The 12,739-nt window shown below is 40.3% G+C and overlaps 1 protein-coding gene across 1 annotated transcript; it reads right to left on the reverse strand.

The window, feature by feature from the left end:
* Positions 1 to 1,252: 1,252 nt before the first annotated feature.
* On the reverse strand, positions 1,253 to 10,238 carry LOC120000670. The gene is made up of 8 exons (XM_038848795.1): positions 10,160 to 10,238; positions 8,729 to 8,793; positions 8,188 to 8,302; positions 6,456 to 7,214; positions 5,309 to 6,371; positions 2,295 to 5,231; positions 1,953 to 2,085; positions 1,253 to 1,288 (listed from the first exon to the last, which is right to left on the reverse strand). The coding sequence occupies exons 1-8, from the start codon at positions 10,236 to 10,238 to the stop codon at positions 1,253 to 1,255; spliced, it is 5,187 nt and encodes a 1,728-aa protein (XP_038704723.1).
* Positions 10,239 to 12,739: the final 2,501 nt, after the last annotated feature.

The raw sequence follows: 12,739 nt of genomic DNA on the forward strand, positions 1-12,739 counted from the left end.
TGTAAGAGATACTGTTTTGTATGTGATATTGTTTTGTATGAGATACTGTTTTGTATGTGATACTGTTTCGTATGAGATACTGTTTCGTATGAGATACTGTTTCGTATGTGATACTGTTTCGTATGAGATACTGTTTTGATTAAAAGACCCATCTCTCTCTTTAGTTTTTTTAAAAGACCCAAACCCATGTATATATACATGTGTGTGTATATATATATATATATATACACACAAAATGGACAGGATGAAATTTAAAATTTTTCTTCCATCATTTACTATTTTTTTTTAAATATTGTATTTATTTGCTGTAAAATTTTATTAATTAAAATAATTATTTATGGTTAATGTAATTTTATAGAAAATCATTTTGAATAGTATATATATTGTTGTATGTTATTCAAACATTTGCCATCAAAATTAACTAACTAAACCAATATCTATTTAACACCATTGTACAATGGCAAGAGACAATACATTTCCATTCCTATCCACATCAACAAAACACTTTTTCCAATACAGTTTACTATCCTCATTACCTACCAACCATTGCATTTGCCCTTAACACTTAATAGTCTTTGACTCTTTGACTGATCGAAAAATTCTTTTAAAAATACAAAATAAAAAAAAAGAGACAAAAAAAAGTATAGTCAAAATGTTGATCAAGAAAAGAATAGTAAAGAAGTCGACGAGGGGTAAAAAGTAAAAAAGAGGAAAACAAAAATGAAAAGGCTATCGTGGACCCCACTCGTATAATATAATGATTATATGTAAAAAAGAAAGAGAGAATAAAAAGGTACCGTGATGGTGTATGTGAAGAGTGAAAAGACAGTCTTGGAATCAACGCTGTGTGCATTTAGTAAATTTTGTGTACATTTAGATGTACCCTATCATTATTACCTAATTTACCTTTGAAATCATTACATATGGTAAGAGTAAAATGTCTCATCGAGATGGTAGGGGATGGGGGGTCATATCAGACCATCTCCGTCTCTAATTCCCACTAAGAAAGAAACAAAGTAGAGTAGAAAAAGGGTAGAGGAGTGGAGGCATCATTAATTATCTGGTCAACTTTTTTGTAATAAAAAAATATGAAAAGAATCAGAATCTCAAATCTCTATCTCTGAGAATTCTTCACATGTGCACTCTGCGTTCACATTGGACCTACCAGAGCATAATTATAATAAAAGTTGTACTAAAATAAACTTTCCTCAAACTTCTTTAATGAAACAGAATATAATTAAATCGAGATACGTCAATTAACTCGGTCAACGAATTCTTCTAAGGACACCTGTAATGATAATTTGTTATTGGATCAACAAAAATGTTTTCTTTTGTTAATGTGACTATTTTGTGAAACATGTTTTGTTTATGTAGTTGTATTGAGAGAAGTGTTTTGTTGATGTGGATTTGGTATTTTGTGTTTTGGTGTAGTTTTGTTGTGGATAATATGGAGGACTGGAATGTTGTTGGCCTCCATGTTGGGTGGAAAGAGAAAATGTATAATTAAATCGAGATACATCAATCAACTCGGTCAACGAGATATATATGAATAGGGGCTTGTATAACCATTATTCGACCCAAGGCATAAGAAGGGGATTAGGGGACTGCACTGAGCTGTAGTACATTATAGGTTTAAAAAAAATACACTTATACACCATATGGTTATACAGACCCCTATTCATATATATCTCGTTATTTACATTATGGTTATACAGGCCCCTATTCAATATGGTAATTGGACCTGCTTTTTATATTTTTACATATATATCTCGTTATTTGTGATCCTATTCTATTCACTTCTTTGGGCTTCTATTGAATCGAGAAATAGGTTTGATTGCCCATCTTTTTGATAGAATAGATACAAGGCATCGTCCTGATAATTCAAATCAAAGCAATTGGATGTCCAACTCGAGCCTATATGACATAACCGAACCATATAGTCAGATTCATACTGATGCAGCTCCCGTGGGAACTGGTCCAGCAACAGCGAAAGACACAGATCTGGAGTCAAGAATAACACGCAATCTCAAAGCTTCACGCTCTCGGTAACAAAACAAGATGTATAAGACAAAGAGCACAATATTCCTTAGAAGATAACAAGCACAAACTACACTACTACAGTAATCTCGTAAGAGACTTTGTTTCCAAATTCTGATCTGCCCAACGGCTACAACGAGAACACTTTAAATACCAAATCAAACTAGAGACAACGGCTACAAACTTCAGTCAAAGAGAAAAGGAGCAGTAAATCTCTAAGAGAACAACGGACAAAAAGAACACTCTTTAAGAGTCACGTGACTTGATCCAAGTCAGCTACAACAATGCTTGGTTGACCATCCTCCACGTCATTGGACTTCAAACTTGCATGAGACTCCACTGCATCAACTATCTCTCCCGGCAAAGAACTCGACTCTGTCGAGTACAATTGAAGGTACTGTTGGAGAAGATCAAGATAAAAATGACGAAGATGTGACTCAGAGAGCCAAATCCCATCCGCAACAGGCCTGTTACGAAGCAACACTAAGTAACGCCAATATCCGCCTCGACGCGTAGTGACAAATTCACGTTGTAAGATCACATAAGGGGTATCATCGGGAGGGAATGACGAATCAGGATGGGGAAGAGTGGCCGTAGGCAGGGGTGTGTGGTTCCCAGTTTCATCTGAAGGAGGAGGATGAATTGGGGAATCTTCATGGCATGCCGTCAGGTCAGCAACATTAAAAATGGGGCTGAACCGAAATTCGGATGGCAAGTCAATCAAGTAAGCATTCGCGCCAAGTCGCTTGAGAACTGCAAAGGGGCCTGCTCTTCGGGAATGAAGTTTATGAATGGTACCCGGAGGGAAACGAGCGGGGTGGATGCGAATAAACACCAAATCGCCAGGTTGAAACTCGATAAGGCGGCGATGCGCATTCGCGGCCGAACTGTAGGAATCATTACTGATAGAGAGACGTCGTTTGACTTCAGCATGAACCTGGTGAATGTGGGTCGCAAGCTCAAGGGCCTCTCCGCTGGGTTGTTGAAAGGAGGGAAGAGGTAGCAAGTCAACTGGAGTCCGTGGCTTAATACCTGCAACAACTTCAAAAGGGGAGCTGCCAGAGGAACGGTTAACAGAATTGTTAAAAACAAATTCAGCTTGCGGAAGAATTAAGTCCCATGAGGACGCATGGTCCATCACTAAACACCGCAAGAGATTACCAACACTCCGATTCGTCACCTCGGTTTGGCCATCCGTTTGAGGATGGAAGGCGCTGGAGTATTGCAGTTTTGTGCCCAATTTCATCCACAAAGTCTTCCAAAAGTAAGACATAAACTTAACGTCGCGGTCCGTGGTGATAGACTTAGGAAGGCCATGAAGGCGAACTACTTCTCTGAAGAAAATGGTGGCAACATGTGACGCATCAAAAGTCCGCGCACATGGAAGGAAATGAGCCATCTTAGAGAAGCGATCCACAACCACAAGTATTGAATCATGGTGGCGAACAGTACGCGGCAAGCCCAAAATAAAATCCATGCAAATGTCATCCCACGGTTGTAGCGGAATGGGCAACGGAGTGTACAGACCACTATTAGTTTTAGAGCCCTTTTGTAACTGACAAATGCGACAACGCTGGACAATGCGAAAAACATCCCGTCGGAGGTGAGGCCAAAAGAATCGGTCGGCAACCAAGGCGAAAGTTTTGTCACGGCCAAGGTGGCCTGCAAGCCCCCCAGCATGTAATTCTGTGATAGCAAATTCGCGGATGGAGCCTTGCGGAAGGCATAGACGATTGTTCTTAAATAGGTATCCCTCCTGCAAAACAAAAGGAGAAACAACAGTGTCCTTGGACACCACATTAGACAGTTCTGCCCAAATAGAAGAAAAATCAGAATCAGTTGCATAAAGGTCTCGAATTAATTCAAACCCGGTAGCTGCTAACGAGAAAGTAGTCAGTAAGTGTAGGCGACGGCTGAGCGCATCTGCGACCTTGTTCTCAATACCCGACTTGTGCTTCAGAACAAATGTAAATTGTTGCAGGAAGTCCACCCAGCGGGCTTGCTTGGGACTTAAGGTCTTTTGAGTAGGAATGTACTTCAACGAATCATGATCGGTGAATAATATGAACTCCTTGTGAAGTAAGTAAGGCCGCCAATGCCTAAGTGTTTGGACCAGAGCGTAGAATTCCAGTTCATATGTGGAGTAGCGTCTCCTAGTGTCTGTCAACTTTTCGCTATAAAAGGCAATAGGGTGGCCTTCTTGACTTAGGACTCCTCCTATACCTGCAATAGAAGCGTCACATGCCACCTCAAAGACTTTGTGAAAGTCAGGCAACCTAAGAACAGGAGCTGAGGTGAGCTTAGTTTTGAGGTAGATAAAGGCTTTGGCAGCCGCTGGAGTCCAGGCGAAATTCTTGCCCTTGAGACAATCAGTAATGGGAGCGGTAATTGCACTGAAGTTACGGATGAATCGACGGTAGAACGAGGCCAGACCGTGAAAGCTACGAGCTTCCGTGAAATTGGTGGGGGTCGGCCAAGACGAGATTGCTTTCGTCTTTTCAGGATCCACCTCGAGACCATCCTGCGAAATAATAAACCCCAAAAAATCAATTTTTGATTGTAAAAAAGAGCACTTTTTTTTGTGAACAAAAAAAGAATGAGTTCTCAGAGTTTTGAACACCAAACGCAGGTGCTGGAGATGTTCTTCCTGGGAGTGACTGTAGATTAACAGGTCATCAAAATACACCACAAGGAATTTGCCCAAGAAAGGTTTGAAAGTTTGCGTCATCACTCGCATGAAAGTGCTGGGCGCGTTGGTCAAGCCAAAGGGCATAACCATCCATTCGAACAACCCATCTTTAGTACGGAAAGCCGTCTTCCACTCATCTCCGGGCTTAATTCGTATTTGGTGATACCCACTTCGTAAATCCATTTTTGAGAATATTGAAGCCCCTGAGAGTTGATCCAGCAGATCATCTAAATGAGGAATTGGAAATCTGTATTTTACTGTGATCCGATTGATAGCCCTGCTATCAACGCATAGACGCCATGATCCATCCCGCTTAGGAATGAGCAGAGTCGGAACGGCACAAGGGGACAAACTTTCCCTAATAAAGCCCTTGGAAAGTAATTTCGTAATCTGTTGTTGCATCTCAACATGTTCGCCTGGTGTGAAGCGATAAGTTGGCAGATTAGGCAAAGAAGAACCCGGAACCAGGTCAATGGCATGCTGCACAGCACGCAAAAGAGGAAGACTATCTGGCAGGGCATAAGGTCAGCGAATTCAGACAGCAGTCCCTGGACAGGTTCTGGAGCCGAAACGGTTGCTAACTCCGGTGAGATCGAAGTTGTTTTGCTAAGGAGAAGAAATAACATTGGAGCATCTTGTGGCACCTCCGAGAGACGAGATAGAGTCAGTACTTCTGTGTTATTTGCCAATTTAGGAGAAGGACGAGGAGGTGATCTCAAGGGATTGAGCTTGATGTGCTTTCCTTTAAAGAAGAACGAGTAGGAATTTTGGAATCCATCATACAGGGCTTTCCTATCAAAGAGCCAGGGTCGACCTAGCAAGAGTTGGCACACTGTCATGGGCACAATGTCACACCAAACTTCGTCACTGTAGTTCGGGCCCAATGCAAATCGAACACGACATCTAGCCTCAACGGGCTTGGAAGTGGAATCCACCCAACTAATATGATAAGGACGAGGGTGGGGCTCTTTGGTGAGGGACAACTTGTCGACCACTCCACTGGCGATAGCATTCATGCCGCTGCCATTATCAATGACCGTGTCTATGGCTTTGCCGCCAATTTCAAACCGGGTGTGGAAGATGGAAGTGCGAAGCCACGAGTCCTTGTCTATGGAGGAGGACTCTCCCACAAGAATGGGTTGGATGACACAACTAGGCAATTGGGATGCCTCCAAGATCTCTTCGGTTGTATCTGGGGTTTCATGTTCTATAGAATGTTCCGATTGACAATTGGAGGAGTCATGATCGCCCTCGCAGACTAGACCCAACTTGGTGGATTTGCTGGGGCAAACTATAGCAAAATGACCCTTGCCCCCGCAAGTGAAACAGCTGCCCGTCGTGCTATCTCCTCCTCGTCGACGGTTGTCATTGAATGTTGGAGTTGTTGACGCACGAAAGGGTGCAGAAGATCCTGTAAAAGAAGCTGAATTATTAGTGGACAAATTGGAATTGACACTGGTACCTCGGGACGAAACAGTAGGAATTGAGGCAGATGTCAGCCACGGCCGCTTCTGGTGAGAAAGATGCGCTTCCATGCGAAGGGCCGCTTGGTAGGCAGCATCAACAGAGGTCAACGATATAGACAAAAGCTCATGCTGAATTTCTTCACGTAATCCAGCGACATAGCGGGCGATGGCTTGGCGCTCTGGTTCGACAATCTGACTGCGGATGGTTAGTTCTTGCTAGCGGGCCGTGTACGAGGTCACCGAGGTAGTCCCTTGCTTAAAACCCCATAGCTCGCGAAGTAGAGCATCGACATAATCAGTAGGCATGTACTTCTCCTTAAGACGAAACTTCATCTCCACCCAATCCGAGAGTGGAGGTCTTCCCAATCGATGGGCCTGCTCCTCAATACTGAGCCACCACATTCGAGCGCTGCCTTTCAGTTTCATTATGGCATAATCCACCTTGCACTCAACTGGCATTTTATACCACCGAAAATAATCCTCAACGGAGATCAACCAGTCATGGAAGGTTGTGGGATTGAGATCTCCCCAGAACTCAGGAACATCAGTACGGACAAGCCGTTTGACATCATCGACAGGGTCAGTACGACGGGCCGGGTAGTTGGGTTCTGGGTTACCCGTGGTGCGAGTGCCACTTCGGTATGGAGGTGGAGTCCTCTCCGCAAGAGACGTCAAGCGACCGCTGCCGGTGGAGGCTGCCAGATCTGGCTCAGCGAGGGGTTCGGAAGTCGAGCCCGACGGAAGTACCTGTTGACAAACTAGATCAAGACGCTGTGAGATGTCTTGAACATGACCGCCCAACGCTTGGATCTGTTGGGTAAGTGCCAGGATAGCATCTTCCTGTGTGGAATTAGTCATAGCGGAGTAAGTGCGACCACTACGAGTGCACATAGAAGAGCCTTTATGCACGGTGTGCTGCCTCTGATACCACTTTGATGCAGCTCCCTTGGGAACTGGTCCAGCAACAGCGAAAGACACAGATCTGGAGTCAAGAATAACACGCAATCTCAAAGCTTCACGCTCTCGGTAACAAAACAAGATGTATAAGACAAAGAGCACAATATTCCTTAGAAGATAACAAGCACAAACTACACTACTACAGTAATCTCGTAAGAGACTTTGTTTCCAAATTCTGATCTGCCCAACGGCTACAACGAGAACACTTTAAATACCAAATCAAACTAGAGACAACGGCTACAAACTTCAGTCAAAGAGAAAAGGAGCAGTAAATCTCTAAGAGAACAACGGACAAAAAGAAGACTCTTTAAGAGTCACGTGACTTGATCCAAGTCAGCTACAACAATGCTTGGTTGACCATCCTCCACGTCATTGGACTTCAAACTTGCATGAGACTCCACTGTATCAAATACTCATATGCCTAAGGCCCTAACGGCTAAACCTTTCACTAGGGCTCTGTTTGGTAGAGCGGAAAGATTGATTTTCAATGCTAGTGGAAATGTTGTAGAAAAAAAAAACTGAGCTTAAAGCTATGAAATATGCTGATATGCTGTGAGGTGTTTGGTGAATTAAAAATTGACGCTAGCAGAAAAGCTGTTGAATTAAAGTATTATAATATTAGATTTATAAATTATATATGAAATTTGTTAGTAAATTTAATATTAAATTTAATGAAATAAATATATTCTTTATTTATATTATTTTTAGGTATACATTATTAAATATTTTTATATAAAAATTAAGATATTTATCTGTATTATAATTACTAATTTAGAAGTATAATTATTAATTTAAAAGTATATTTTATTTGCATTTTTAAATTTTAATTATTTTATTTCAATATTAAATTTACTGTTATAATAATTATAAATGCATAAATATAATTAATTTATAATTTTTATTAAAATATAATTATATTTAAATCATTAAATATGTAAAAAGTGTGGGGCGCACACATTAAAAACTTTTAAAAAATAAAAGCAGCAACTGTTTGGCGTGGAACCCATGCCAAAAAGCTGTAGCAGTGAAAACCGTTACCTAAGGGAGCTTCTTTTGCGCTAGCGGATCCGCTGGCGATTTTTGCCTGTTTGGCATGGGCAGAGCCGCCTTGCCAAACAGGTAGTAGTCCTCTTGTGCGATTCCTCTGCTTGCCCTAATCAACAATCGCTATCTTACTCGAGACAAAGCACTTTGTCTTCTTCCTGGTGCAAGTGTGCAAGTTGGGCTTTGACCCATCTTATTCCATTATCAGGTGAAAAATTTATGTTCTCGTGGGCATGACGATTGAGTTTAGACTCATATTGAATTTTCAAATAACAAATTTGTATGATATCATTCTCGGTTAAAAATGTAAGACACACTTGTCACACTAGACTACAAAAAAAACAATGTTTTAACAATGCTTAATCGTGCTTTAACTTGCGAACAAAGTGTTTTCTATCAAAGTATTTTCATTTATTTTTCTTAAACATTTTAACCCCTAAATCTTTAACCCGGATGGTTTATAATTTAACTGTGGGTTTCAATAGCTCAGTGTGAGTTAATTGTTTGTTCGGTTCAACATCATAACTGGCCTGACTTTGTTGAAAAATATCGGTTGAACCGATTCAATTGATGGGTCGGACCGGGCTGATTCTAATAACCCTGCAAAAAAGTGTCAAGTCATATGTGTTCAAAATGAGACATTATAGAGGTATATAGTGGAGGATATAATGGTCTAGTAAACTAGTAATTAATTATATTTTTTAGCGTGAAAGATCTTGCAACACTGCTAGAGGGAATCCTCTTTCATGCAATTTGGACCGGCTTTAATCTTAATGTCATTGCACAAACAAAAGAAGTATTTTTATTATTTGCAGCATTATCATACATCAATACGTATGGACATGAATTGGGTTGAAAATAAATGTTGTTACTGGAGTGCTAAGCTTAGTCTTGTCTGAATCAATCAAAATGGGGCCTACAGAATGCTCCTTTGCTATATAATCAATATTTCTTCCATGAAGTTAATTGCATTTTGTGCATGAAAAGATGAAGTCCAACACCTTATAAAAAGAAAAGAAAGAAGTGCAACAATTCAAAAAACAAAAGAAGGAAAATCATCAAAAATCTAAGGATAATTGATATTTTATGTTTTTAGGCTGAACATTAATTAACCACTCATTAGCAGGCTAAACATTAATTAACCACTCATTAGCAATTTGGGTTAATACAACTTTTCGTTACTGAAAGATCGAAAAAATTTATTTCAGTCACTAAAAGTATAAATAATGTAACTTAGTAACCGGAAGAGTAAAATTGTTTCATAACTCAAACAGATTTTGTGATTTTCGATCAGTCAATGCACTTATGTGTCGTAGCATTTCTTCATTATCTGATTCGTAAACCAATCTGACTGACCAAATTATATATTGAACATATGTTGTGATAACTTGCAAATCTTGCCTTACAAACACCTCATGTTGATCCAAACCAGATAGGTTACAATGTTGTTGGTGACATTTTCGAAACTATACGGATGATAAAACGTAAGTTACAAAACCTAACCCAAGGTGTTTTCTATTGGGAAAGACACTCCGATGCTTAACTAAAAAAAGCAGGAAAAAGGAAAACTAAGAACTTGAGGAGACATAGCTCTTAGGAAGAAAATACAGAAAGTTGTTAATGAATCTATTTACATGTACCGGAGTACCTTTATATAGTGATGGGCTAACTCTAATACATAGTGGAGTTGGAGTATTTGTCTTCTATTTGATTTAGGAGATGTTGGACTTTGTCTCTTTGAGTTGGATTAGAAGTCTTTCCTTGTAGAAGTCCTATATTATTCTGGAGAATTGCCTTTAACCGAGATGGACTTCTCGGTCCCAAGATATACTTCTCGGGATTGAGATAGATTTTAACTTTGTTTTGTAAAGTTGGGGTGAGGTGAGCTCCTCCAAGGTTCGCTTGTATGAGGTGATGTTTTGCTCATCTCAATTGTGTCACATGTTAGTTTCTAGTTTTTTCAAACTAGCATCATCATATCCCCCAGGCTTGCGTCGAGTCATCTTATTGAGCTGGTTCAAAGGTTTGTAATCATTACTTGTCATTAACTATGAAATGTCGGCTATTGGGATCTGGAGCTCAGATTAGAGGATATGAAGAGTCACCTAATGTTGTAGGCCCACTCAATGCCCCACTATAAATAGTGGTGGGATTGTCATTTTCACTATTGCTATCTATTGCAATTGAAATCGCGACGCAAGTAAACTTACAAAAAACAATGAAGTTATCACCAATTGATTTGGAGGTGCAATTGGCCACCTTTTAAAATACCGATATGCCATTTTGAAAATTGAGTCCGGAGGTCGATTGAGTATAGGAAAATTGTTAGCACCCTACGACACCCATTTGCACGGTTACCAACACTTGATCGAAGGGCTAATGAAAATATTGAGAATTTCAAAAACAAAAGAGATTTTTTGAAAGAATTCCGTCTACACAAGGGCATAATCCCTCGAATAAGGAGTATGCAAGCTTGCGACAAGATATTTTTGATTTTTTGAAAATGAGTGATTTTTTAGAAACAACTCCTTCTACACGGGGACAAAATCCTTCGAACAAGAGTACGAGAGCTTACGTAATTTTATTGAAAAAAAGAATCATCATTTTTTTGAGAGGAGAATCAAGAATAATATTTACAAAGGAATAATTTAATTTTAATAAATGAATTAAATATCCAACTTTTGAATTTAACGATAACCATTTTAAGAGTTAAAGTCATTTTTCACGAGTGGGTGGTTACAACCGTTTTTATCTCGGGGCGATAGCTATCCCGATTTTAAAAGTAATTACATAATAAAATGAATGTTGGCCCAAAACAGAGATAAAATAAAGTCCAAATGGCAGCCTAGAAGTTGTGTGTCTTGGAATGGGATTGCATTCAGGGATGAGTCTTGGAAGCCTCTTGAAGTTGTGTGTCAAGCATCCAAGCTGATTGAGGATTTTATTGAATGTTGTAGTCATGTAAGCCCAATTGGGTCTACTATCTCTGCTTCCACCCCCTCCCGGTGGACCCCTCCAACCAATGGGTGGTACAAAGTCAATGTGGATGGTTCTTGGAAACAAGGAGAGAGTTCAGCTGGGGTTGGATTCATTATTAGGGATGCTTGTGGATGCGTCCATCTTTCGGGTTACAAAAGAGTCTCGCTGGCTGGGGGTCCGGTGATGATTGAGTCGCTTGCTTTCCTTTTTGGGGCTCAAATGGCTATGGAACACCTCCTGTTTCCTTTTTGTCTGGAAGGCGATGCCCTTCAGGTGGTGAATGACCTTCGTGGGAACGATTTGCCTCTCTCATCCATTGGTTTTGTGATTGAGGATACTAAAGCTTTAATAGCCTTGGTGGATCACCACATTATCCACACCTCTCGAAGTCAAAACAGAGTAGCGAATGCTCTTGCTCTGATGGGAAGACTGTCTTTTTCTTATAATTCATGTATTTTCCAAGAGGAAGTCCCTGTATCCATCACCTCTTTGTATTTGCTTGAGTGCTTCCCTGGCGCTTTTTAATAGAATTTCTCTTCAAAAAAAAATAAAAATGGCAGCCTAGAAAACATCCCAAAAAGAGACGAAAAACAACCGAAACGGTGATGAAAATGGGCCTAAAACATGTTTGAATCCAGCCCAAAATCGAGGCCAAAGTGGGCCCAAAACTGGTCTAAAACCCAGCCTAAAACAGAGGCTAAAATGTGCCCAAATCTGGTTTGAAATCCAGCCCAAAACAAAGGCTAAATGGCTCAAAACTGGTATGAAACCTATCCATTTTGGGCTAACAAACCGAGAGGCACGATAGATTCTTGGATTTCAGTTTTGAAGATAGAGTTCACCAGATAAGAGTAGGGCTGAGCCTGTTTCTGGGACCTTCTCCATCTTGGAGGAGCACCACCAGATAAAGACCAAGAAAAAGGGAAGAGAAATTTGTCAATGTAAACAAGATGTGGACATAAAGAGGAGAAAACCAATCAAAAACTATTCATAACAAAATCAATGAAGAATAAAACAAAAAATGAATGGAAGTGACAAGGTGCATGAGATGGAGTTCAATGGATCCAACGATAGAGTTCACAAGATCAGCCTAGACTCTCCCCTCTGCATGGAGACAGAATCTCTCGAAGAGGGGAGGAGCCAGTTCTGAGGATCATCTACCTTGGATGAACACTATCTAGCAAGAATAAAAAATGAAATGGGGGAAAACTTTTCAAAATGAGGACTGAGAAAGTAGAATGAACCAAGCAAGTAAAAAGTTCTCTCTACCTTCTTCATTTTCATCTCTCCCCCTTTTCATCTCTTTTTTTTTTCTCTCGTTCTTTTCTGCTCAGCTGCCTCTCCCCCACTTTTGTTTTGTAGTTGTTGTCCTCCCTCTTCAAAAGGGTCCCTCTCCCCTTTTATTTCCTTTAGTCAAGACCACTTTTAGGGTTATGGGCTTGGGTCTATTTGGACATTGGGCTTTTAGGTTGAATTGAATTAATGGGGGGTCTTGAGTTAGAATTGTTGGGCTTTTGGGTAGCGTTGGATACTTGGATTAATTGGGACTTTTAGATAGGACAAAATA

Source organism: Tripterygium wilfordii, chromosome 6 (assembly GCF_013401445.1).
Source record: "Tripterygium wilfordii isolate XIE 37 chromosome 6, ASM1340144v1, whole genome shotgun sequence".
Taxonomy (NCBI): Eukaryota; Viridiplantae; Streptophyta; class Magnoliopsida; order Celastrales; family Celastraceae; genus Tripterygium; species Tripterygium wilfordii.